At 48.3% G+C, this 21,906-nt stretch overlaps 1 protein-coding gene across 1 annotated transcript in view; it reads right to left on the bottom strand.

Moving 5' to 3' along the window:
* CLOCK (clock circadian regulator) overlaps positions 1 to 21,906 on the bottom strand; it is a 1,177,342-nt gene that overhangs the window by 955,615 nt on the left and 199,821 nt on the right. The window contains exon 3 of the mRNA XM_086962635.1: positions 18,577 to 18,671. Within this exon, the coding sequence (XP_086818761.1) occupies positions 18,577 to 18,623 (47 nt within the window). The 5' untranslated portion in view covers positions 18,624 to 18,671. The remainder of the gene's footprint in view (positions 1 to 18,576; positions 18,672 to 21,906) is intronic.

Genomic DNA, 21,906 nt, shown 5'->3' with positions numbered 1-21,906 from the left:
CCCATTTCCTGCTGGGTATCACGAAGCCCAATGCCTCTCGCAAGAATCTCAATCCATTTTTGGATTTGGGCCTGGGCCAAGCAAAATGTACAATAGCAATGTCTTGGAACTCGCAACTTGGTCCCACCACACAATCATGGCTCTTCGACCTTCGCAGGGCACTAATCGCAGAACACACAACACTGGTGTCTAATGCATCACGTACACCTGCACGGGTCAACCTCATACAATGGCAACAATACTTGATATCCGTAGAGTCTAAGTTGTCCACAGCCCCCCGACTCCATCATAGGCCACACCCCGCCAAGCACTTCTAATAGACCATACCTTCATACACATTCAAGCACAGCACAGCTCTATTGCACGTACAGTCGTGCCCGCTGAATGTTCAAGGTTGGGCTGTGGACGTGGTCTGACATATTGAGGGGTATCCCTCCCGCCTCGTCCCCGCTACATTCATCCATGTACATAAGTGGTTAAATACCCCGACTCACCAGTGGCCGAACTCAAGCATGAGTTGGACAGACGAGATCGAACATCTTTATATAGCTTGCAGTTTAGTTATTGTGTAATGTAATCTAAAATTTTAATTTCTTTATATTTTCCTGTAAAACCAAAGGCGTATAATGTCACCACTGCATTAAGATCAATGTGTATGTCATACCCTGACACCCTGCCTCTGCTGCTCAACTAATTGTTATTGTAATGCTATGCATAAGATTACTCCCACAAGAAAATCACTTGTATAATTTGTTGAAATCAATAAAGAATATTTTTTTTAAAAGATAGAAGAAGGTGGACTCACATTGGTGCACGTTGGAGGCTTGCACTTGTCATGTACCCAACAGCAGGTGCAGTGCAGTCGAGGTGCACACAGCTGGGGGTGGTTGACACATGGCAACAATGTCTGGCGCTGGTCAGGACCTGGGTTGCTGTGCTGAGTAGAGAGTGGATGGGCCTCTCAGGCAGAACTTCGACTGGCAGGTGCTGGGTGGGGCCACTGAGACTACCATGGGCATAGAAGCAAGGGGAACACTATGATAAACTATGTGACCCAGCAGTCTACCCCACAGAGGACGACATGCTTGATGGATGTTCAGTGGTCCCAGGGACAGATGGAGACAGTGAGGGAGTTCTCGAGGACAGAGCTGTTGGTGGCGATACATGGCTCCCGGACTGCCCTCGAGGGGAAAATTTAAATGGTCTCCATCGACATGAACCTCCTCCGTGCCAACCTATGCAAGGTGGTGAATAGAGTCAACACAGTTGAGGGCACGATCACGTACCTGCAAAGCGAGGTTAAGACAATGAATGAACAAAAGGCTAAACTAATGATGGAAACTGGAGCCCTGCAGGATAAGGAGAAGACGCAGAAAACCACGCTCACTGCGACAATATCCGCAATCTGGGGTTCACGGAGAGGGTGGAGGAGGACAACATGGAGAATTAGATAAAGAGTGTGCTTTCCCTGGTGGGTCTGTTGACGTGATTCATTGTCAAGTGAGCCCATACGGCTCTGGCACTTGCCCCTCCCCCCCCGGACCCCTTCCCCGGACACCCTGAGAGCTCTAATAGCTTAAATCTTTAACCACAAAGTTCGTGACTGCCTTCTGCGGGCCTCTAGACGGGCAGAACGCCACACCTTCAAGAATCATGCTATATCCATTTACCCAGAATATACCAAACTGGTACAAAAACACAGAAAAAGTTACATGGAGGTGAAGGAACAGCCCACAAAGATGGGATTTCAATATATGCTGCTATTTCCGGCAGCATATTTTTGTTGCATGGTGCATGGTAAAATTCACTTCTTTGATAAACCAGATGAGGTCTCGCCTGGCAAGAGGTCTAGCCTGGCTGGAGATTTGGGATAAGGCAGGTACCTGCAGACCTGACAGCAGGCCAGAATGATGTTTGGGGCTCCTTGGAGGAGCTGGGAGAGAGAGCATGGGCCTTTATACCAGTCGAGAGCTTGGACAGCAGGACAATGGACACCCAGGATCCCGGTCCAAAAGGATGGGACTATAGCGAAGTACGGAGGATATACGTCGTATGACCTGGAGGTATCTGGGGTGGGCCCAACTTGCTGGATGGCCAGGAGACTACCCCCACGGATGGGAAGAGGTGCTTCATAAATGGTTTGGCTGCAAGTGGGAAGCGGAGGAGTGTTGAACTGCTCGGGAAGTGAGTTTATGAACACTGACTTGGTGAGCAGATGCTCCCAGGGCCTACAATATTTTTGAACACTTTCAACTGAGATTTGTACTTGCCCACTCTTGTTCATCAATGGATTGGGGCTGAAGTGGAGAGAGGAATGCCTCTCACAGAGGGGCATTGGTTGTTGGATCACATCCCTCGCCTGGTGGATTGGACTGGCGGATTGGTTGGTAGGGTCACATCGCCTAGCCTAGTGGTTGGACTGCCCTCCTCACGGAAGAACACTGCTGGTAAGCTTGCATCAGCTTGGGGTGCACTACAAAGGCACTACTTTGGCGGACTGCGAGCAGACCACGAGTATTGGTTACTATTGGTTTCATTTAGTTGTCAAACTTACTTCTGGGGCTTCACCCCCCCCCCCTCTTTCGCTGAGGGGAGGGGCATGGAACAGGCCTACGGGAGGTATGTACCCAAGTACACATGGTGGTGAGGCAGTTACATGATCGCATTGTAGATTAAAACATGTCGGTGATACACCTAGCAGGGCCACAAGTTGGGGAACTGCCTGTTGGGATATGGTGAGGAGGTTTTCCTTTGAAGGACTGTTTTCGTGTTTTATTTGTGATTTCAAGAGCAACGAAGATGACTGCAGTGGGATAATGACGCAGGAGAAAAGGTGAGGGAACTGGACACAAACGTTAGCAGGGGCAATCCATACTGTACATTTTACATGGGCAACTTCCACAACTTTAGTTAATTCACTAATGTCCTGGATTGTATGGGGTCTCAATGAATACCCGAAAATGTGCAGAGTGTTACCCTATCTTAAACGACATATGGCCTGTATAGTTCTGTTGTAGGAAACGCACCTTTTGCACAATGAGGTAGCGAAGCTAGGTAGACAATGGAGAGGCCACATGCACACAGCTACATACTCTTACTATGCAAAAGGGGTCCCTTTTGATAAGCGACTGGTACATGCGGACCCAAAGCCAGATACCTGATAGTGGAGGGGCTACTGGAAGGTTTTGAGACTTGCCTGGTGAACAAGTGCACCTCTAACGTTGAGGACAGCTCATTCTTCCCATAGGTAGTACAAGCGGTGACCCCATACATGGCAACGTGGGTTATTTGGGCAGGTAACTTTAAGAATATACAAGATTGGCAGCTGGACAAATCCCGGCCAAGGCTGGGCCATACGCCCCACACAGAACGGAGATTGATGGAGGCCAAAACCAACCTGCAACTATTAGATGTGTGAAGACATCATCCATGAGGTGTTTTCATGCTATTCTCCCGCACACATGGGATGTAGTCGTATAGACTATTTGCTGGAAAGGAGGGAGGATTTGGACTGGAATGTGTGATTGGTTTGCCTAAATAGATATTAGTCAGACTACTCACCTCTACTCCTGACTAAGCGCTGGGTTGACTAGACTGAAAATTGTGGAAATTGAAAACAGATGCGCTGATGGACGGTGCTTTTCGCACACACATTAGGCAGTATACCCTCCAGGTTCTCCTGGAAAATCAGAGTACCACAGAGAGTAGAGCAGTGGAATGGGAGGCTTATAAGGCTGCCTTGCGAGGTAGTGCATGGACTGAGAAGTTGGAATACATAGGCAGCTAAGACGAGAATTAACTTATCTAGATAAGGAACAAGCAAGACTGCAGAATTGCCCTGTGGCTCAGCCAGATGGCCCTAGTCAGTTACTGGACAATACAAGAAGGGAAGAGGAGGCATGGGCAATGCTGGACAAATACACACACAGACAGTACTGACAGAGACAGTTCAGAGAGGGTGACAAATCCAGATGACTGCTGGCATGGTTGATGAACAGGTAGAAGTCCCATACACATATACTAACCATACAAGGAGAAAGAGGGAATACCTTGATAGTTAGGGCTCAGATCAATATCAATGAGGGTTGTCATGCGTATGTGCAGTAGGGGTTCGCTGGCAACCATGAGATGTTGGAAGATAGCCTGGAGAGGTTCCTAAATGAACAGAGCTGGCGAGGCTAACAGAGGCCCAATAGAGCAGCCTGGGCAGCCCACTTGAGATAGGGACAGGTAAAGAGACATTCTTGGAGATGAAATGAGAGAAAACACGGGCTGACGGCCGAGCTGTATCAAGCACTACCTGACTTAGTTCTGCAGACACTCCTCTGGGTGTACGTGGAGCCTCAGGAAAGGGGGGGGAGTGCTCCCCCAGAAAATGAAGGAAGCAGTGATGGTTCTGATTCCCAAATAAGGCAGAGACCCGACACAACCCACCTCCTATAGGCCTGTTATCCAAGTTAAATGCAGATGTCATGTTGCTGTGCAAAGTCCTGGCGATTAGACTGTTGCGAGTGATACGCGAGCTGATCCACTTCAACCAGACGGGTTTTATTCTGATTCCCAAAGAAGGCAGAGACTCAACACAACTCACCTCCTATAGGCCTCTTCTCTACGTTAAATGCAGATGTCAAGTTGCTGTGCAAAGTCCTAGCGAATAGACTATTACGGGTGATACGTGAGCTGATCCACTCCAACCTGTCAGGTTTTATCCTGGGAAGAAGCACAATGTATAATAGTAGAGGCTGCTGGTCTTAGGAGATGACCTGGTGCTGGCTGCAATGGATTTAGAGTGCACTTTCGATACGGTGGGCTGGAATCAACTAGGGTGACCAAGTGGCATAGGTGCAAATTCAGGACGGTGAGTGTATAAACTTCAGGATGAAGGGTCAAAATTTAGGACAAAAATTCAGGACAGAAGGTCAAAATTCAGGACAAAAATTGGCAACAAAAGGTACATTTAATAGACACATCAGAGGAGGTGACGCAATCGTATAGAAGTAAGTAAATAGGCAACCAACATACGTACAAGTAAAAATAAGTTTATATTAGGTTGAGATACCGTGCACTTCTTGTTTTTCAGTATGTGTGCAGTTTTGAGCAACTGTGCAGGTCTTTTTGTGGTATTTCATATGATTTTAGAATGTTGAAGCTCTAGGTAATGGCAAAGCTAACACCTTTTAGGCAACAGCTGTTATAAAAAATAAAACAATTGATAAAAGTATCCTCCATAATATGTTGCAATGAAACTTTTACAAAGATCTTCTTACAATCGACCTTGCACCATTTCCCCAAGGAATTCCACCTACAATACTACAGTAAATCAAGACCTTTTGTTTGATCTCTTTCATCATAATTGCGGAGACACAATGCTGCTATACTACCTTGATCTTGAAGCTGATCAAGGACATATCACCGAGTAACCCCAGAGATGCTGGCTCAGGCAGCAATGGTCCATCCTTGCCCCCTCTCTGGCGATCTGGACAGGGATCTGCAGACCCTGCAGGACTGGCTTTTTGACAGGCTAAATGATCTTGCCCCGGAATTGACATCTCGCCCGACACCGAAACGGGTCTCTGCGCCTTGGTTCACCGCTGCACTGTCGGCCACGCGGCAGCAGTGCAAGGTAGCCGAAAGACCCTGGCGGGCACAATATGATACTGGTGCCAAGCAGACCTACAAAACGGTGGTTAAGGCTTATCACCGGGACATCCGCCTGGAAAAAAAAGCATATTTAGCCAGGAGAATAGAAGCTGCTTCGAACTCCTGCAAGGAGATTTTCTCCATTGTGAGAGAATTCACTTCTCCATGGTCTAATACCTCGGACGAGAAGCCATCAGGCACCTGGGCTACGGACCTTGCTGATTTCTTTACGAGCAAGATCCAACGCATTCAGGAGGCATTCCTGACACCAGTGTCCACGGTTCAGATTGAACCTGACATCACCGCATCACCACCGGCCAGGCCAGGTGTGACGCTGAGTGTGTTTCCACCGATCTCTGCTACTGACTCCTTAGCTATAATGGGCAATTTAAAATCGGGCTCACCCCTTGACTCATGCCCGGCTAAATTTTTAGCGAAAGTGGCGGAGGTGATTAATCCATTGGCCAACCCGCTGTTAAATCTTTCGCTGAAGCATGGAGTGGTCCCACAAGCTTGGAAACAGGCGATGGTGATTCCCTTGCTTAAAAAGCCTGGCCTAGATCCGAAGGCCCCAGTTAATTATAGGCCAATCTCTCTGTTGCCGGCTCTCACGAAGATTTTGGAAAAACACGTACAAGGTGTGTTGTCCAATTTTCTTGAAACTAACGAGATCCTGCATGCCACCCAATCGGGCTTTCGTCCCCATCTTAGTACAGAGACTGCGCTCCTCGAGGTCTCAGAAACCATTAAAGGGGTTCTGGACACGGGGGGCAAAGTCATGCTGGTGATGTTAGATTTGTCGGCGGCGTTCGACACCGTTCCCCATGATGGTCTTCTCGCCAGACTCTCTGAGATAGGCCTACGGGGGACGGTGTTCGATTGGTTTTCTTCCTTTCTAGCCGGCCGCCGGCAAACGATCTGGGCCCGCCGGATTCCGCCGTGATGCCGCCTCTGGGAGTCGGGGTCCCACAGGGCTCTATTTTGAGCCCGACCCTCTTTAATATCATTATGACCCCATTGGCGGCGCTGGTGGAGTCATTGGGCGCCCAGATCGTATCCTACGCGGATGACACCCAGCTCCTCTTCTCTTGTAAGAGAGGAGGTGACTTTGATGGGGAGAGTATTCGGGATTGCCTTGGGGCTGTTTTTCACTGGTTCCATCTGAACAGCCTCAAGTGCAATTCCGATAAGTCCGAGGTACTTTTCTTTGGGTGTGACACAGAGCCAGACTGGCAGGCCTGGTGGCCAATGAATATGTTCCCTCCGTCTTGTTCCTCTCAGGTTGCCAAGAATCTGGGGGTCAAGATGGATAATAGGCTAACCTTGAAATCTCAGATCTTGGGGGTGTCGGGCACTTGCTTCGGCATCCTTAGGATGCTGCGAAGGTTTCTGCCCCTGCTTTCCGAGGAACACAGGAGACTGACAGTCCAGGCTCTGATTGGGTCCAGGTTGGATTATTCCAACATTCTTTACCTGGGCCTTCCAGAGTACTTGCTGCAGCGGCTTCAAGTGGTGCAGAATGCCGCTGCAAGGGCAATTTATGGTCTGAATAGGCGTTCCAGTGCCTCGGGCCTGTTGAAATCTTTGCACTGGCTTCCCATCCGCAAGCGGATCGCCTTTAAGGCTCTCACTCTGGCCTATAAAGCTCTTCACAAGGGGGGAGCTAAGTATCTCCAAAAGAGACTGGTCTTTTATCAACCAACCAGGTCTCTGAGGTCAGAATCCCTGTACTTGGCAGTTGTTCCACGTGTAAAGAAAGCGCGCCTCGGAGGCCGCTCTTTTGGATTGTTGGCGCCACAGCTGTGGAACTCTCTGCCGCTTGCTCTGCGGTGAGCCACTAGTCTGCTGGCCTTTAGAAAAGCCCTTAAAACTTGGCTGTTCACTCAGTAGTCTGTTGGTTGTGAGTCTTTGTCTGGCACTCCGGTTTTTTTCTTTTATCTGGTGTTATGTTATTATGTCGCAGTTTTTCTTTCTCCAATAAAGCGCCGGGACACTCTTTTTGAGTAGCCGAGCGCTATATAAATAAATAAATAACATAACATAACATAACATAACAAAGAAATAGACCTAGGGGTAGGATCCTCTGTGTACTACACCGAAAGAGAAGTGGAACATAAACAGAGTGTATGAATATTTATGGATACATAGCACCCACTTGGCAGGTGCGTTGCTCACTTGTTCATGGTTGTTTATAAATTTCAAAAAGCCAATACAAATATACATATGAAAAAAAGGTATTTATGAAAATGAGCAATGTATCTGCAGTCCGGTACATCAACAGCATAGGAGGGACAAGATTCAAGACAAAGATATTTGGCACTTCTGCCTCAGCAATAAGAAGTTGGTCTCTGCAAAGAACCTTCCAGGGAACTAGAATTCAATAGTGGATTGTAATTTGATGCTCCTCTGAGATTCCACTGCTTGGATACTGGACCAGTGAGTATTCTCCCTAAGATTTCAACAATGCTGGCAGTACAAGACAGATATCCTTGCCTCTTGCCGGAATCATCGACTCCGGAGCGTCTTGTGCTTCAGGCTGGATCACCCTCTAACAGAAGCTATACATGCTTTCATCCAAAAATGAGAGAGAATGCGGAATTATGCATTTTCTCCCTTCTCAATGGTCACAATAGTGTCAGCACATGTCACAAGGCAACATGCAGATTTAATACTGGTGACTGTTTTGGCTATCTCAAGTATGACTTCCAGTTCTTATGGAAACTTCTTGGGATTCTCCAATTCTACTTCCCCTGAATCTAAACATTGTGAAGGACAATCAGGGGAGCTGGCACCAATTAGTCCTGACTCACTCTATGGATGATGGTTTGGCACATTACATGGGAAGTGGGATATCCTGGCACATTTGTTTAACACTTCAATCTATTTTAATAAGGCCTGGTCGGAGATCGCAATTACAAGTTACAGCTAAGCATTGAGAAGACCGTTCTGTTGGTGTCTGGGATGGAATTGTGATCCTGTGGACACTGAGGTGTTTAATATCTTGAATTTGTTCTCTGAAATGGCTGCATCAGGACTAGTATATAGGACTGTCAATGCTTCCAGATCAGAAATATCCCCAGGTCACATGTCTACAGATAGGATACCTGTGGGGGGACACCCCCTAGTTTGTAAACTTTTAAGTGGGATTCAACTATCCTCCCCACCAGAATTGAGATTGCTGACCTTTGGGACATAAATGTATTTCTCAGATTCCTTTCCAGTTAGCAGTTTAACAAGTTCCTTCCCAAGAAGGTCCTGTCAGTGAAATAAACCATGTTGCTGTGTGTAATTTCTTGCACAAAAGTATTGCATGTGAGTGTTGGATATTTCATCCAGGATGTATACTCAGATGTAGTTACCTTTACAGTGTCCAGGAGAACAAAGTCTAACATAGCGTGCATTTCTTATCCAGCTTTCCATAACAACCCTAAATGCTGTTTAGTTAACTGCCGCAGGAAATATGAGGATGTAACTGAGGAGATGAGACCACCTGCGGTATATCAATTTCTGATCGCCTTCAGGACCAGTCTCCTCACCAGAAACTGCAGGGTGGATTTGTCTGATCACTGTTGAACCAGGGCCTCATATCTCCATTTTTGGAGCCTACTCTCCGAAGGGTGTGATAGAGACTGATCCACATAATCAACTTTTAAAAAGTTCTATTTCAAGCCGATCATGTGAGTGGAATCTTTGGTAGTCAGTAAGCTTTACGCTTTTGGTCCTGAAAGAGAATGACACATTTCCTAGCCATTGTGAAGTAAAGTTTCAATTCTAGTAAGGACATGGGGGGGAGAATTAACCTACATACTGTTTTTGACTATGCATTCAAATTGATACACTGTAATTCTTTACAGTTTACCAGTCATGCATATGAATAGTCTAGTATTGGATGTTTGACATGAGATAAAACAAATCTCATTACTGTTCTGATTTTAACAGAAGTGAAACAGAAGCAGGATTACCAATGAAGACACAATTTCCCATTAAAAAATCATATGAGGGGGCGTGTCCAAGATGGCGGCGTGATCGGACGCAGGTTCAGAGTCTCCCTGCCCGATCCCGCCGTTTGCCGCATCAAACACCCAAATCTCTCCCCCAACACAGCCCAAAACACTAGGGGGGGGGGTCACCCGACGACATAGGGGGCCCGGAGAGAGCACCATCGGCCTGCTCGTCTTGGGAGGCTTAAACGGCAGGGAGACGCTGCACCACTGCCGGTAAAGGCGGCCGCGCTGCCGTGCTAGAGCCCGCCAAAAGAGACGGCGAGAACCACCCGGCTGACGACTGGTTCGAGGGACAAGGTCATAGGACGAGTCCCCGCTGCGGTTCCTGCGCCGTGGGTCCCAATGGGGCATCGCAATACCTGAGCACTCCAGCCGAGGATTGAGGAGGCCCCGGCGGGGCTTACAAAATTGAGACCCCGGCTTGGAGACTGCGGCCCAGATCTCCGCGGCGCGGAGGACGGCCGCCCTGTGCGCCCCGACTGACCTGGAGGGTACCCTGCTTTGGGAGCGGAGGACAGCGCGGCACTGCCGCCATTGAAGATCGCGCCGGGTGGCGCACTTGAGGCTGCTGAGCTCCGGGACGGCCCTGCGGCCTAGCTACGCCGAGCCCCGCCTGGAGTTGCGATCATCGCTGAGCTGACGGCCCGGGCCTGCTCCAAGAGACTGCTCCTGATACCCAACAGACAGAGGTGAGGAGGACTTGGGCAGAGTGGAGGCTCTGGGCAGCTCGGGGGGCATAATCGAGCCCCCGGTGTGGGGACGCAGTAAAGCCCTGAAAAGAGTCACGCTTTGGGCCTGAGAGACCACCGGGGAATTGCATTGGTGAACTGTGTGGGGTACAGGGGACCGCGGCCTTCAGCCTCGCTATACTCCACCTAGCTGAGACCTGTGGTCACCCACAGAAGCACTGACTTTGCCACGTTCCTCGTGGGCCTGTGAGCAGTGGAAGAGGCCTACGGCCTGGGCAAAAGTAGAGCAGGGGGTGAAGTACCCTGCACCTGCACTGCGACCCCCCCGGTGACACGCTACAGTGCTGCGGTGCCCCCCGGGATCCCCGGCGACCTGCTGCCCGATTCTGCAGGGGCAGCCCACGACATGGCGGCGCAGAGGGGGAAGAGGGGATCCCAAACGCTTCTGGAAATGTTGGCCAAATCGCAGCCCAAAGTTAACAAAGATCCCCCCTCCCCGGTAACCGCTAAACAACCGCCAGTCTCAACGGAAGACCAGATACCCATCACCAGGTCTTTTCTGGAAACCTTATTCAATTCACTTAGGGAAGACTTCCGATCCCTGAAGCAGGAGGTGGCCGGGAAGGTCCGAGAGCTCCGTCGTGATGTGGAGAGCCTTGGGGAACGCGTGGTTTCCATCGAGGAGGCAGACCAGACCAGAAGCAGTGAAATCGAGCAGCTTCAACAGGAAGTCCTACGCCTCACTGACCAGCAGCTGGACCTCCAGGCCCATGTGGAGGACCTTGAGAACCGTTCCCGCCGCAGTAATATACGGGTCCAGGGGGTCCCTCAAAAGGAAGAGGGGGCTGATGTCACGGGCTACCTACAGTCCCTCTTCAGGAGTGTCCTGGGGGAATCAGCGGACTTTGCCATTCGAATCAATAGGGCCCATAGGGTTGGATTGCCCCGTCGAGCTCCGGCCCCACCACCGGATATTTTAGCGTTCCTCCCGGATTTCCCCCTTAAAGAGAGGATCCTTCGAGAGGTTCGGAGAGCCGAGCCCCTTCAATTTCAAGGCCACCCCATCGCTCTATACCAGGACCTTTCTTCTATCACTCTCCAAAAGAGGAAAGAATTCAAACCTGTGACGGACTTCCTAAAGCAGAAGGAGATCCCTTACTCATGGGGCCACCCATTTCGGATCATATTTAAATGGAATAGCCGGCTTCATCAACTGCACTCCCTCAAGGACACATGTGCACTCTTGGGCCTTGACCAGGTTGATACTGAACCGGTGTTCAGAAGCCCCCAAGGGACGCCCAGAGGGGGCTGGTAGACTGTGCATTACAAACGATCACCGACACACCGACTTAAACCGGATGCCTCTGTCATCTCCCGAGAACGCAAGACTGCACTAGCGGAGGTGGCCAAAGAAACTTCTTCTCCAGAATGCTAAACACTTCTACAAGGGAGATTCCATATTGCACTTGCTCTGCCCGGGCGGTGGGTGGGTCGGGTGGGGGGACCGGAGGGGCCGCCGTCGGAGATGACCCCTTCAATACTCTTTACCACGGCCCTGTGTGGACTAACAGGACTGGGACTATGTGTTTCAGGGGAGTTGAGGTTGGGAGGGGGGAGTTTGAGGGATGGAGTGGGTTGTAGGGCTTCCGCTCACAATGATCTTCGCTTACATAAGCAGAGTTGCAGCCAGTGGTGGTTTTGGGTTGTGGTGAGGGGGCTTGTTGGGCTAGGGGGGGCTCCGGGGTGGGGACCAGTGTGCCAGTCCGATTATATCATTGATAAGGGGGCTATGTCTATGTTGTGCCGATTCAGTGGTTTGTCACCAGTTTTGATAAGGGGTCTGATGATGGGTCTGTGGGGTTGCCGGGAGGGTCGAGCCTTGCAATTTGCTGCGCGACTGCGGAGTGCCCTGTGGGACACCTATTTAGAGCTGAGCCGTACCCCATTGCACCATGCCTGATGTGACCCTTAAGATACTGACCCGCAACGTGAAAGGGCTGAATAACCCCATTAAACGTCGGGCCATTATTTCCTACTTAGAACATTCAGGGGCAGATATTTGCCTGCTACAAGAGACACACCTGTTGCAGAAAGACTGGCATAGAATGCGCTTCCGCGCCTTCCCACAACAGCTCTTTTCCTCTCTCCCAACAAAAACAGCTGGGGTTGCGATTTTAATATCAAGCAGCTTCCAGGGAAAGGTAGGGAATAGGGTGGGTGAGATCAAGGGTCGCCTCTTGGTACATACATTTCAGTTGGGTGACACACACCTTACGATAGGCTCTCTTTATGCCCCAAACACAGGACAGGAGGCCTTCTTAAAAGGCGCGATCTCAGAGGCGCTTCAGACCCCACATGCATCCCTACTTTTGGGTGGAGACTTCAACATCGTCATGGATGCGCAGGCCGACAGATCTGGACACCGCTACGGCGGGACTGGTGCCCTCTCGCCCAATAGTCGTGAATGGCTGAATGATAGGGGCTTGGTAGACTTCTGGAGGGCCAAACACCCGAACACATCGCAATTCACGTTTTACTCGCACGTGCACCACACATATGCCAGACTCGATCACTTCGTAGGTTCTTCTGATTTACTTAACAACCTTGAGGAAGTCACCATAGTGCCGGCGGCCATCTCTGACCATGATGCAGTGGAACTGTCACTTACACTTCGCACGGCCCACCGGCCTAGGGGCCCGTGGCGCCTACGTGAAACTCTATTGCAAAGACCAGATGTCACTAGACGAATTAGTGAGCACATAACTGACTATCTGGCTATCAACGACACGCCTGGAATATCTATTACAGCTCTCTGGGGCGCCCTGAAGTCAGTCACTCGAGGTGAACTTATTGCCATAGCAGCAGCTGAAGCCAAAGACCGCAAAAGTAAAAGGGACGATCTCACAGCCCGTGTAGCGGAGCTGGAGCAAGTCCATAGCTGCACTTGCGCCCCACGCATTTGGAAGCAGCTAAAGGCAGCAAGAGCTCAGCTTGCCAGCCTTGATACAGACAGGGCGGAATTCGCGGCTCTCCGTCTTCGACATACCTATTATGTCGGAGGCAATAGAACAGGTCGGCTACTTGCCAGTGCTCTGAATGCCAAGGCCCAGCGAACGAAGATCAACGGCGTCATAGCCGCCAATGGGGCGGTACTTGCTGACGATACCCAGATAGCAGAGGCATTCCGTTCCTATTATGCCTCGATGTATGGGGAGGAGGGGACTCCCTCTGGAGACATTGAGGCCTACTTGGCCACGGCACGTCTCACTGAAATCTCCAAAGATAGCGCGGAAGCCCTAGATGCCCCTATTCGCCAAGATGAAGGCAGCTATATCCCGGCTACGCCCGCTCAAATCCCCGGGGCCTGATGGGTTTTCGGCGGGTTATTATAAAACTTTTGGCAGACAGTTGGCTCCAGTGCTCACCCGCCTTCTTAATTTTTTCGAAGGACTCGGCGCCATTCCTCCGGACATGCTGGCCGCAGAGGTGGTGGTGCTTCCGAAACCCGGTAAGAAACCTACACACTGCTCCGCTTTTCGCCTTATCTCATTATTGAACCTTGACTTAAAGCTTTTTACGGGCATTCTCGCCGCGCGCCTTGGCCCCTGCCTTCCTGGACTTTTAGAACCCGACCAGTCAGGCTTTGTACCTAACAGGCAATGTAGCGATAACACCAAAAGGGTGCTCCACCTCATTGACAAGTCGCACTTCCAGGCCTCGGACTCCGCACTACTTGCTGTGGACGCGGAGAAGGCGTTCGATCGCGTGAATTGGACTTACCTGCAGCAGGTCTTGCGTCGCTTTGGCCTAGGTGACCGCTGTTGCGCTCGTATCGCAAGCTGTTACCACCATCCGCAAGCTAGGGTCCGCCTGGAAAGCTTGCGCTCGGATCCGTTTGAAATTCAACGCGGCACCAGACAGGGTTGTCCCTTCTCCCCCCTTCTGTTTGCCATGTATATCGAACCGTTGGCGCAGAAGGTCCGAGATAACCTAAGAATTTCAGGCATTAACTCAGGTCATGAACCTCATACCATCAGTTTATATGCAGATGACGTTATAGTTGCCCTGGACCAGCCTAACAGCTCCATACCAGCCTTTATGGAGGAACTCGCCACATTCTGATCCGTTTCGGGGTTCCGAATTAATATAGACAAATCCTTGATACTGCCGTTGGGCAAAAATGCATGCCCGAGTGCCCATGCCATTGGTCACAGGAGTGGTCTCCAGCTGGCTACCCAGGTACCGTACTTGGGAATTACCCTCACCTCTTCTACGGACTTAACGGTATCGACTAACTATAAGATTCTCACCACCCAGATCCGGACGGATCTGGCACGGTGGTCTAAACAGCCCCTCTCCTTGCTGGGGAGAGTGGCGGCAGTGAAAATGTCTATACTACCCCGTATCCTATATCTCTTCCAGACCATCCCGGTTACGCCCCCCGCTGGCACTTTGAAAGACCTACAGGACACCCTGCTTAACTTTGTTTGGGAGGGAAAACGGGCACGTGTCCACAAACAACTGGCTTACAGGAGCATGGATGAAGGAGGCCTGGGCGTCCCCAATCTGATGCGCTACTTCCAGGCGTCTCAACTCCGTTACTTAGTAGAATGGTACAGACCTGAGTCGGAGAAAAGATGGCTCTTCCAAGACAGGGCTATGGCTCAGATGCCGCTTTGGAGGATTCCATTCCTCGCCCGGCAGAACCGGCCAAGATACATGTTGCGATCTCCTATCACACGCACGACCTTACAAATATGGGATAGGGTGGCGCTCAAACACGGGTTAACAACCTTTCCCTCCCCCTTCACCCTCATATTGGACAATCCAGATTTCCCTCCGGGCAATAGTGCAGGCGCATTCCTCCAATGGTGCGGCGCGGCATATCGTGCTGCAGGCGACCTTTTTGATCCACCGGGATTTCTTCCCTTCACAGATATTAAGCAGGGGTACGACATACAGAACTCTCACCTATTCCAATATTTTCAACTAAGACATTGGCTCACTGCCCCGGACACCGCAGCACTGGTGGGTCGCCCCATGTCGACCTTTGAAAAATGGTTACTTACTAAAGACTCAGATAGACACCTTGTTTGAGTTTGAGTTTAAAACATTTATTGAGCGCGCGTACACCTGGCGGTTTCATGGCGCTATGAGGTACTGAGCCCTAGAGGGTATGGAAGTCGGAGAAGATGAGGAGGGGTGGATTATGAAGGGAAGGCTTATGAAAAAAGAAAGGTTTTTAGGGCCTTTCGGAAGTGGGAGTATTGAGTGGAAGATCTGAGGTGGACAGGCAGAAAATTCCAAAAGGCGGGGGCAAGTGTGGAGAATTTCGTGCCCCCCCACTTTTTACGTCTGAAGCGTGGGACTGCCAACAGGTGTTGGGAAGATGAGCGAAGTTCCCTGGCGGGGGCATATGCCTTGATTTCCGCAGAGATAAAGGCGGGAGCTGTGCCAGCCTGGGCTTGAAAAATGATACATCCCCTCTTAAACTGGACTCGTTCTCGAATAGGGAGCCAGTGTAGGGACTTTGGGAGAGGCGTAGCATGATGGAATTTGGCCAAGTTGTAGACCAGGCGGGCCGCCTGGTTTTGAGCCAGCTGTAAACGTCGCATGCTATAGGCGGGCATACCGCAATATAGGGCATTTCCATAGTCCAAGCGGGAGACCACCATCGCTAGGACGATGAGTTTAAGGGCAGAGAACGAAAAAAAACGGGAAACTTTGCAGATGGTGCAAAGTGAAAGGAAAGAAGATGACACCACCAAACTGACCTGGGTGTGCAGGGTGAGTTGGTAATTCAGTTTGATCCCTAACGTTTTTATGGAGGAGGAAGGGGATGGAGGGGGAACTTGTGAGGGGGGCCAGAAGAGAGAGGTCCAGGGACTGGAGCAACCACCTGTCAGAATCAACTCGATCTTATCTGGAATTAACTTTAGGTGGTTGTAATTCATCCAGTCCCGGATGAAGATCATGGTGGACTGAAAATTCACCATGGACTCTGGGGATGGGGACAGGGTGAAAATAAGCTGCAGATCATCGGCATAGTTAAGAACGGTGACTTCCATTTGGTGGAGGGCGAAAATAAGAGGGGCGATGTACAAATTAAATAAAAGGGGAGAAAGGGAGGAACCCTGGGGGACCCCGCATGGGACTTTCCAGAAGTCCGCCGAGAAGTCGCCCAGGCGTACTGCCTGGATGCGGTCCCTCAGGAAGGAGGACAGCCACACCAGGGCCGAACCTCCGATCCCCGCCGCCCTGACACGAGAAAGTAAGATGGAATGATCAACCGTGTCAAAGGCGGCGGAGAGATCGAGGAGGACCAGGGCCTGGGGATGGTTGGTGTCCATACCCTCTCTGAGGTTGTCAAGGACCGATAGCACCACTGACTCCGTGGAGTGTGCGGGCGGAACCCCGCCTGCCGGGGGGTTAAAACCCCGCTCTCCTCCACAAAGGTGCTAAGCGTACGGGTGACATGGCGCTCTAGTACCTTCCCTAGGAAGGGCAATAATGAAATAGGGCGGTAGTTGACAGGGGCATGGGTCGGCTCCAGGTTTCTTGAGGATGGGCAAGATGGTGGCTGTTTTTAGGGGTTGGATAACAATGCCCTGAGACAGTGAGCTGTTGAGAAGTTTGGGAGGGGGCTGCACACAGGTGGAGTAGATATGTCTGAGGATGTGAGGGGGACAGGGATCCAGGGGTGAACCTGATTTGACCGTCGAGAGGAGGGTAAGAAAGGCCTCCTCTGTCAAAGGGGGGAGGGATACGAGGCGAGCCTCGCCTAACGGACACTGGGGGTCGACAAAAGTAGGGGGGGAGGAGGGATGTTTGCTTTGATATTAGAGATTTTATCTAGAAAGTAGGTATTAAGGGAGTCGCAAAGATCCTGGGGTCCTTGTCTCGGAACTCTATAAAATGCTCACACCACCACACACTTCGGAGAAAACACCAAGTCAGAAACGTTGGGAGGCTGAATTGGGAAGAGCCTTGTCATAGAAAGAATGGGGTTACATTTACTATAGGGCTACACGCACGACACGCAACACAAAAGCGAGGGAGGCCGCAGTGAAATTGGCTATGTACTGGCACCTCACCCCAGTTGGCCTACACAAGGGGAACCCGGCGCGTAGTGAGCTTTGCTGGAGGGGTTGTGGGGAAAAGGGCACTCTAACCCACCTCTTATGGGATTGTCCGATACTCGGAGATTACTGGAAGATGGTCCTGGACGATATTGATTCCACCTTTAAAACTGAAATCCCGAGATTCCCTGCATACGCTCTATTGGGCCTCCCCAATGCTCTAACCTTCCCCATGAAATCATTGAGGGGCGGACAGATGGGAATCGCCATGCAAGCAGCCACGCAACATATACTATCTCTATGGGGTTCCACAACCAGCCCTACACACACTGGGTGGCTCCATAAACTTTGGTTTACACTTGGGATGGAACGCATACAGGCAACACTCACCGGGGCCACCGATGCCTTTCAAAAAACGTGGCTTCCACTAGTGACCCTTCTGTCCAAGGAATTTAATGAAATCACATGCCCCAAATACCTTAAGATTTTGCGTCTTACTGATGTCACTAGTGACGCTCAATGACTTCCCAAATGGGGGCTCTGCGCTTTGCTGGCCTGTTGACGGACCTTCTGGCACTACAAGGCACACTGGTCGGGCGGGGGTGGGGGCTCGGAGGGGGGTGGGATGGGGGTTGTTGTTGTCTTTCTTATGTCATTTTATCACACCGCAAGTCATTTGCTTCCAAGATGTCTCACTGCGAGTTAGGCATATATGTCTACATCTATCAATCAATTTTAGGGAAGACATGCTTGTCTGTCCTGTCCGCTGTATATGCCTCTTGCCTTTTCAATATGCTGCGATGTCTTTGTTTATGCCTGCTGGAAAATCCAATAAAATACATTTGAAACAAAAAAATCATATGAATCATACGAAGAAAGAAGAAGGGCTGCTCCTTAAGGAGTGTGATATGACATCTGTTATGGCTTGACTGGATACGGGAAATATGCTATTTTTTTCTATAGACTCGCAGGACAAGTAGTTCTCCAAGTGGATATAATGTTATTTTGGATTGGCTGTCGAGTTAATAAAATGAAGAAATAAGTGCATACTGCTTGCCTCTTTGTCCTTAATAGAATTCAAATTTTCCTTCACACTAGCTATTACATTTTTCAATCAAACTAAGGAAAACTAATTACATCATAGGAAATACAATTCAAACGTACCTGTCTCCAAAAGAGCTCATCGTATGACTCCTTACAGTGAAGTACATAACAGACCACGCTTTAGTGTTGTGGCAGACATTTGTACCTCTGCTTATCTGTAAAACATAAACATACATAAGATGTTAAGGTACAGTGCATTAACTGACAGCTTTTTGTAGTCAAAATACAGGGTATAAAAAACAATTATGTGCAATTACAGAACACCTTTTAAATGAATAGTGCCATTTATTATTAGCTTAACATAATGTAATTTCTGTTGATTTTTCTCAATTACATTGCATTAGAAAGCCATCCTAGAAAGCCAGCCCTATTGTTACACAGCTGCTGTATGAGATTCCACTCAACATGGGCCTCATTTGCAAGCTATTTGGATGATTAAATTTGACACTCGCCCATTGGTTAAGATATGAATGTAAACAAATGTTTGCAATTCACAAAAATGTGCACTGAAGTTGTAAATGGGTTTACTCAGACTGAGGTTTCAGTGTGAGTAAATCTTCTGTGGGACAGTGCCCTAGAAGGTAGTATCTATGCACAAAGTGAAGTGTGGGCACTTTCAAAGTCCACGTTTGTGCCCTTCCTATTGTCCTGTTAGCCCCCCAACTTACTTGCTTAACATCTGGTAGATCCCCTAAGCTCCAAAAGGTAGATAGATGAAACCTTCTAAGATAAACGAAGAACTGACAAGTGTACCTCACTTAGTTGAGGACAAGTGGAAATGAGCGCGTCAAGTCAAACAAACCTACATCCCTCAAGTGAGTGTGCACACACTGCAGTATTTTATTAGAGGACACATATAATAGAATGTTGCTATAACTACCTACTGGCGACCGCCAGTAGGTAGTTATAGCAACATTCTATTTAGAATAACTTTGGCGCCGGTTGACGAATCTTCGCAACATTTTCAAAACTAATGGCCAGCCCCGGTCCGCTCCTACCTTGAAAGTTTAGGGGTGATTCGTCAAGCGGGAGCCATGAAAAAAGGGGGGTCCCAAAATGTGTTTTCCCCATGCAATTTTCCATAGGAACCTTTATTCGCAGCTACAGCCTGAACTGCTGAACGGAATTACGCCAAATGTGGCAAAGAGGTAGTCCTTGGTTCACACGCGTGCCTTTTGGTTAAATGGTGTAAATCTGTTCAGTCGTTTTTTAGATATTAAAGGAAAAAAATACATATATATCTGAGCGGAGCCTAACGACACATCTCATCGTGAGATCTGATTGGCTGTCAGCACTTCATCCAAGAAGTGTTGGCAGCGATCTTGGGACCAATATGCATGATAGCACCTCATTAAAAAGCATTGCAGTTACTAGAAGGTTTTAAGACTTTAATTACATTATAAATCATTTGTTGATGGAACCATACTCATTTTAGGAATTGTGGTGTGTTCTAAGGTGATTTTACCATGTGAAAATGTCTTCTCCTGGGCTATCATGAATCATATTTGAGAGAAAACTATTTTCTCATGCTATTCCCACAGGTTTGGAAGGTGATCTATAAGCTAAACTGAGAGCATATTTTCTGTAAATTCACATTATCTTTCTCAGTAATGTGAGAATGAATTCTGACATTCTCAGTAAAACATGTACATCCAACAAGGTCTGAGACTGTCAGTTTATTCCTTTGTGTTCTACTGCAGCTTCCCAGAGTGTTCTAAAGAACAACTAGAGTGCTAACACCCTTACTTATTACAAAAGTATAGCACACCTGAAGTCATCTTGATTGGAATAAAGTGGTAACTCTTAAAACATTTAATTTAAAAAGGAACAAACTAAGGGCGTTTATTTTGCCATAGCAAGTATGATTAGTGCTGCAGAAAGACGAATGAGGGCACATTTTGAGTGACTTCTCAAATCCTCTACTATTTCATTTAAAAAAATCCTGAAATGCAGACTGAAACATGTACTTTCAAAACCAGAAGCAGACTTCCCTGGTGAGCAGTAGCTTTACTGCAGTGATCTAATGATCAACTAGAGTGCTAACATTCAGAATTTATGGCAAATGTGTGAAACATCTGAATGCCTTCTTGATGGAACCAAAGTAAAACACTGAAAGTATTTCCTACTGAGGAGACTGTAGTAAATGAGGAAATTAGGAAACATAACAAATAAGTCTCCCAAGATGGCCGCCAGAGACAAAAGAGCCCAAATGTAGCACAAATATCACCCAGATGTAGCCCAAGATTAGCCCAATGACAGAGTGTCCCAGAGTGTTCTAAAGAACTACAAGAGCGCTAACAGTCTTACTTATGACAAAAGTATGGAACACCTGAAGCCATCTTGATTGGAATAAAGTGGTAACACTTAAAACATTTAATTTGCAAAGTAACAAAATGAGGGGCTTCATTTTGCCATAGAAATTATGAATAGTGCTGCGGAAAGCAAAATTAAGGCACATTTTGACTTTTCAAATCCTGTACTATTTCATGAAAAATTCTTACATGCAGACTGAAACATGTACTTTCAATACCAGCAGCATACTTTCCTGGTGAGCAGTAGCTTTACTACAGTGATCTAATGAGCAATTAGAGTGCTAACATTCAGAATTTATGGCAAATGTGTGACACATCTGAATACCTTCTTGATGGAACCAAAGTAAAACACTGAAAGTATTTCCTACTGAGGAGACTGTAGTAAATGAGGAAATTAGGAAACATAACAAATAAGTCTCCCAAGATGGGCGCCAGAGATAAAAAAGAGCCCAATGTAGCACAAATATCACCCAGATGTAGCCAAGTATAGCCCAATGACCGAATGTCCCAGAGTGTTATAGAGAACTAAAGCGCTAACAGTCTTACTTATAACAAAAGTATGGAACACCTAAAGCAATCTTGATTGCAATAAAGTGGTAACGCTTAAAACATTTAATTTGCAAAGGAACAAAATAAGGGGCTTCATTTTGCCATACAAATTATGATTAGTGCTGCAGAGAGAAAAATTAGGGAACATTTTGACTTCTCAAGTCCTCTTCTATTTCATTAAATAATTCTAACATACACACAGAAACATGCACTTTGAATACCAGCAGCAGACTTCCCTGGTGAGCAGTAGCTTTACTACAGTGATCTAATGAGTGCTAACATTCAGAATTTATGGCAAATGTGTGACACAGCTGAATGCCCTTTTGAGGGAACCAAAGTAAACAAGCATTGAAAATGCAATAGGTCTCGCCTTCGTTTAAGTTAAAGCAATTCTGTTTGTAATTAGGTGGCATTTTAGCTTTGCTTTTATTAGTGATTTTCAAACTTCCATGTATATAACATGCATATGTATATGTATGCATGCATTTATATTTGTATTTATATAGATATGCAGATTATATATATGTTT

The sequence above is a fragment of the Lissotriton vulgaris genome, chromosome 3_1, assembly GCF_964263255.1.
Source record: "Lissotriton vulgaris chromosome 3_1, aLisVul1.2, whole genome shotgun sequence".
In the NCBI taxonomy this organism is placed as follows: domain Eukaryota; kingdom Metazoa; phylum Chordata; class Amphibia; order Caudata; family Salamandridae; genus Lissotriton; species Lissotriton vulgaris.
This window is presented reverse-complemented; position numbering and strand designations above follow the sequence as displayed.